Raw genomic sequence first — 6,363 nt, forward strand, 5'->3', positions numbered from 1 at the left:
TAATGCAATGGGCAAGCCAAAAGCATGACCATTTTGGGCTTTCTAGTTGACAGATACAGCTTCTCTGAGGACTATGCATGTCCTCACTCTATTCATGCATATTATCTCAGATTATATACTGAGATTTTCAGGTTACAGAACTTATTTACCCAGATGTATGTCTGCATGTGTGATGTGAAAGTATCCCTGCTTTACACCATTTTATCTTTCAGACAAAATAAACACTGAAATGTCTCTCACCTTCAGATTAGAAAATTTCACCAGCATTTTTTCTATTGCTTCTTTGAACATGATGTTTTGACATTCTTTCACTTTGTTTCTAAACATCATCTGAATGCTACTCATTGAATTTTGGCCTTCCATTTTATTTGCACCTTAAAAACAAGATTAGGCAAGTACATTTTAATGCATAAAAATGAAAGCACAGTATACACCATGATTTTTCATACAGTGCTATGCTCCATGCATGCTTCTTCCTTAACTGCTTGTGGAATACAGAATCATGAATATTGTGAAACCTGTAACAAGCGCGAGCCAGTGCAAGCCAGGATATCTATCACAAGGTACACTGAGGCACAATAATAATCACTTTAACAACTTGCAGAACTTGAAACCATGACTTTGGACTGTGAGAAAAACCCCAGAGGAATTCAGGCAGACCACATGAATATCTTAGGGTGATCCAAATAAAGGATTTATTGATGACAACCCAAGTCGAATGGTGGCAAAGTGAATAGCATAGTTCACACAGTTGAATTTCAAGTGAGTTTATTTTTACTACAGTTTCACACCAACATTCTGAACAACTGCGCCCAGCCTCTGTCTGGGTGTGGTCTTAATATCCCCATTGCTAGACTGCTTTCTATCTTGTGGCCCTTGCAATAAACAGATTACATAAATGAGTAAACATTAAAATCATTTCTATTGTGAGTTTGCTTTTACTGACCTTTACTACCATGGGTGTCAGCAAGGGGGAGAAAAGAAGGGTGGAAAACCAAGTGATATTTTTTTTTTCAGTATTGTTGTTTTTGCATCAGCCCTGCGGTGGGCTCTCACCCTGCCCAGGGTTTGTTTCCTGCCTTGTGTCCTGTGTTGGCTGGGCTTGGCTCCAGCAGACCTCCGTGACCCTATAGTTAGGATATAGTGGGTTGGATAATGGATGGATGGATGTTTTTGCATTAATGGCTTTTTGGACTGGAATTATGATGGCAAAATGATTAATTATATTCAATTTAAATTTTTACTTTGCATTGTGGGTTTGCACTGCTTGACTATATACCAATCCTTCCCTATTTGTAATTACTCTGTTTGAAAGTTGTTCAGGTATATTTGCATCCAAAATTCATTATTCACCTTGAAACTCATTGTTCAGAAACTGTATTCAAGCAAATTAAAAGGCAAATGAGTGCCAGGTTTAATGTTTTCAAAAACAGCAGTCTGTTTTGAAAATAGGAGAGAAACACAAGAGAAAGAACAGAGTCAAGGCAAAGCAAGGTTCAAAATCAAAACTCAAAAAGAGAAAACATCACAGCCAAATTGTAAACCAAAAATCAGAGTAAAAAGGCAGAGCTTTGTTTTAATAGCCAGTTTTGAAAATAACAAGTGAAGTGAGTTGCTGGGTTTGGCCCATTCTGAAATATAAAATGACCAGCAAGACGATCTTTTAACCACTCACCAATTACCTCGATGTCATGACCCTGGATACCATGGACCTCAGGGCCTGAACCATGATGATTGAAGCCACAAAATGGCCACACTATAGTCTAAATAAAATGAACGGGCCAGTCCTAACTTTTGCCGGATGGATTCCCAATCTTTTGGGTGTCCCTCATCGACAGGAATTTGACACATCTGGGCAACAAAAAACCATGGAAGTGCAAATAAAACTATCTAAAATTTTGTATCTCTAGGGCCTCTTTGACTTAGTAATCAGACAGGAAGAAGCTTGATCTTGTATCAGTCTGCTAAGGGATGATTCTCTGAGCAGAGGTGTCACAGAATGTTCACAGAGAAAAGACAGAGTCCCACATTTATAGACAATGGAATTTACATAAGAGTGCTGAATTTAGGCTTGTGTAATACCTGACATTTACTCTGATTGGCTCACAAACTCAAAAGACACAAGAAGATTTCAGCAGAAAGCATTACCAGCTTACATACCCAAAATAAAAGTCTCATTCCACTACATTCTTGTCCTTCTGAAACATTTCTTAAGTTCATCTCTTACCCTTCTTTAATGAAATTGACTGTGTATGTGACAACTGTCAAGTCTTACTGTGTACATGATATTCAGCTACTTCCTTAAACCACCTAAGGCATTTTATATGTTAACCCAACCATTGCATCAGTCTCTTCATGCTATTTCTAAAACAAATTCTATATATTTTTTAATGTGCCCAGCATACCAAAACAGTTCATGCACAATAACTATATTATGCCTATATTTTTTTTTTCTCTCTTGTTCATGTGAATGGCCTCCCACCGCTTTTCAACAGGTAATACATGTGCCCACCTAGATAGTTTCAATGTTTGAAATAAGAACTTCTTAAAAAAATAGCCCTATTTGCTTTCATTCTTTCAAACCATTTAATATTGCCTAGCATGTTACCAAATAAATTTGTTTTTGATAAGGAGCCTCAATGACATTTATTTTCTTAATTTTCATTGGATCAATCAGTTCTTCCCACTGGTGGTGCCACAAAAGGATTAGAGTGAACAGATCTCAGCCTGAAAATTTAGAAGGTGGAATTAATTTTAAAACTAGCTGGCAATGTCAGACTATGTGATTCAGGTCCCATTCTCCTTTGAAGCATATACAGAACGATACAATGTGAGGGTACCATCAGGCAGATATCTCACATAGCGAGCCACACCTTGTGCCCAATTTTAAAAACAGGTGTTTTGTTTACATTTACATGGAATGTTTAGCAAAGACTCCTGTCATCAACAGGTTCCATCATACAAGCTGCCAATCTGATTGCATGACAGATGTACAGATAAGCTATGAATAGAAGATGAAGCTAAAACCCATGTAAAAACCGAAACTGGGAGATTTGTAATGCAGAATGTGTCAAAACATTTCTAGCACACTCAACTATGGCCAAAAAATCACTTCAAGACTCGTAATTAGAATTGTGTATGGAATTCTTCCAGGTCATGACTCACCCTGTTTATCTATTAACTTCTAGGTATTAACCAGAAGTCAGTTTGACAGTGTAGCCCAAATATACACAGAAATTCCTTAAAAATCAAGAGATGAATAAGGGAAAAACATGCAAACACCGAATATGTTTAAGAAAAATCTGTTAATTCTTTAGTAGACAGTAGTTTTTTGAATGGGATGAAATATGTACAGTATACTTTAGTCCATCTTCACAAGTACAGTAGTAAACCTGTCAGTGCAATGTTTCTCAACCAGTGGATCACGGGGTACAACCTTTGGGTGCTTGAGTGGATCATGAGTAAATTGAGAGTGGGACATGAAAGATTGCCCAAGTGATGTACAGTGCTATGGAAATTCCCTAGCCCCTGCTCTGCTTATACTTTCATGTTCATTTCACCAACGGGGACCACTAACTGAGCTAAAATTTTCATGGTAGATCTTCAAAAAAACAATAGAAATAGGTTTTAGTAAGCCTATAGGGAAACCTGGAAGAACTGACTATGTTGCAAACCTCACATGATCTTATATAATCTCTAGTGTTCAGGTACATGTTTGTTTAATAATAATATATTTTGAGAATTACCTGTTATTGAGAAATACCTGAATGACCAAACATGGAAGAGTCATGCGCCCACTCAATGACCCTACCATGTCTTCCACACTTCATTCTGTATAAAATCTTCTTATCCTCTCATACTTGCATTCCCACACAAAACAAAACACCATTGCTTTAACCTAAACTCCAAAATAATGAGGCAAAGGAAAAACTGTCCCTAAATACATACATGAAGACAGTATCTTCGTTTTAACTAATAAGGATTTACCCATAAAAGTCAAAGTTCTTCCTTTACATAAATTCAACCTACGCTCTATCATTCAGTTTTGTCTTCCCAGTTTCTCTTGCCATTTCCTGTCCTGTAAATATCAACTCCCAGGATCATTATACAAGTCATGTTAACTGAGAGTTCACAAAGAGCATCTTTTCACTCCTTCCATTTCACAAAATACATCATGACTGACATTCTTTCATAATTCTTGTTTAAGTCTATTTTACATACACTCCAGAATTTTATTTAATCCCAAATTTGACAGTCTTGGAAAACTACATCATGAATATTAATTATCTATTAAGGTCATTTGTTCCTGCTTTCTATTTCAGTTATAGAAATTTTTGATTACAGAATGTCAGTTTATGAACTCCAAGATGTAGTTATAGTGTTGGTCCCATTAGAAAATTAGAACACTCTAGACGAGAACAGGTCTTTCAGCCCAACAAAGCTTGCCAGTCCTATCCACTTATTTCTTCCAAAAAAACATCAAGTCGAGTTTTGAAAGTTCCTAACATCTCACTGTCTACCACACTACTTGATAGCTTATTCCAAGTGTCTATCAGTCCTTGTGTAAAGAATAACTTCCTAATGTTTGTGCGAAATTTACCCTTAACAAGTTTGCAACTGTGTCCCCGTGTTCTTGATGAACTCATTTTAAAATAACAAGTCTCGATCCACTGTACTAATTCCCTTCATAATTTTAAACACTTCAATCATGTCACCTCTTAATCTTCTTTTGCTTAAACTGTAAAGGCTCAGCTCTTTTAATCTTTCCTCATAATTCAACCACTGTAGCCCTGGAATCAGCCTAGTCGCTCTTCTCTGGACCTTTTCTAGCACTGCTATGTCCTTTTTGTAGCCTAGAGACCAAAACTGCACACAGTACTCAAGATGAGGCCTCACCAGTGCATTATAAAGGTTGATCATAACCTCCTTGGACTTGTACTCCACACATCGTGCTATATAACCTAACATTCTGTTAGCCTTCTTAATGGCTTCTGAACACTGTCGGGAAGTCAATAGCTTAGAGTCCACTATGACTCCTAAATCCTTCTCATAAGGTGTACTCTCGATTTTCCGATCGCCCATTGTGTATTCAAACCTAACATATTTACTTCCTATGTGTAATACTTTACATTTACTGACATTAAATTTCATCTGCCATAAATCTGCCCAAGCCTGTGTACTATCCAAGTCCTTCTGTAATGATATAACAGATTCCAAATTATCTGCTAATCCACCTATCTTGGTATCATCTGCAAACTTAACCAGCTTGTTACTTATATTCCTATCTAAATCATTTATATATATTAAAAATAGCAGCGGCCCTAGCACTGACCCCTGTGGAACACCACTCTTAACATCGGCCAGTTCTGATGAGGTTCCTTGCACCATCACCCTCTGCTTCCTGTGTCTGAGCCAATTCTGCACCCATCTAAAAACATCACCCTGAACTCCCACTTCTTTTAATTTGATGCCCAACCTCTCATGTGGCACCTTATCAAATGCTTTCTGAAAGTCAAGATAAATAATATCAGAAGCTCCACTTTGATTGTATCCTTTTGTTAGTATAAAACGACCTCCCTCTTCTGAATCCATGCTGACTGTTCAGAATAACTCCTGTCCTTGCCAGGTGTTGCTCAATCTTATCCTTAATAATTCCTTCCATTAATTTTCCTGTGATGCATGTTAAGCGTACTGGCCTATAGTTGCTTGGATCTGCCCTGTCACCCTTTTTATATAATGGGATGATATTTGCCATTTTCCAGTCCTTTGGAATCTCTCCAGTGCGCAGTGACTTCCTACAAATATGTGTCAAGGGTTTATAAATGTACTCACTAGCCTCCTTAAGAACTTGAGGATAAATATTATCTGGGCCTGGTGATTTGTTTGATTTCATCTTATTTAATCTGAGCAGCACTTCTCCCTCTACAATTTCCAAATCCCTCAGTACCTCCTTAGTAGTCTCTGTTACCACTCTGAGGTTATCCACTTGCTGACTTGTAAACACCTCAAAAAAATATAAGTTTAGGGCATCCGCTATTTCATTGTCGGTATCTTTTACTTCCCCTTTACTATTTCTGATGTACTTTACCTCCTCCTTAACTGTTCTTTTACTACTAAAATACTGAAAGAATCTCTTAGGGTCTTCTTTCGCCTTATCTGCTATATTCCTCTCCAACTGTCTTTTAGCCTCCCTGATATCCTTCTTAATGGTTGCCCTCATGTTCTCATACGCGCTACGATTCACTTTGCAGTCTTATATGCCTTATAAAGCAGTTTTTTTCCTTTGCAACTTCTTTTTTAAATCTTTATTAATCCATTGTGGAGTTTTTTAGTTTCCTATTAATTCCAAATTTAGGTATGTAT

At 37.2% G+C, this 6,363-nt stretch overlaps 1 protein-coding gene across 1 annotated transcript in view; it reads right to left on the minus strand.

Moving 5' to 3' along the window:
• Positions 1-246: 246 nt before the first annotated feature.
• Positions 247-6,363, minus strand: part of LOC120517193 (nuclear GTPase SLIP-GC-like) — a 162,411-nt gene continuing 156,294 nt past the window's right edge. The window contains exon 18 of the mRNA XM_039739363.1: positions 247-382. Coding sequence (XP_039595297.1) covers positions 376-382 — 7 coding nt within the window. The 3' untranslated portion in view covers positions 247-375. The remainder of the gene's footprint in view (positions 383-6,363) is intronic.

This window comes from Polypterus senegalus, chromosome 17, assembly GCF_016835505.1.
Source record: "Polypterus senegalus isolate Bchr_013 chromosome 17, ASM1683550v1, whole genome shotgun sequence".
In the NCBI taxonomy this organism is placed as follows: Eukaryota; Metazoa; Chordata; class Cladistia; order Polypteriformes; family Polypteridae; genus Polypterus; species Polypterus senegalus.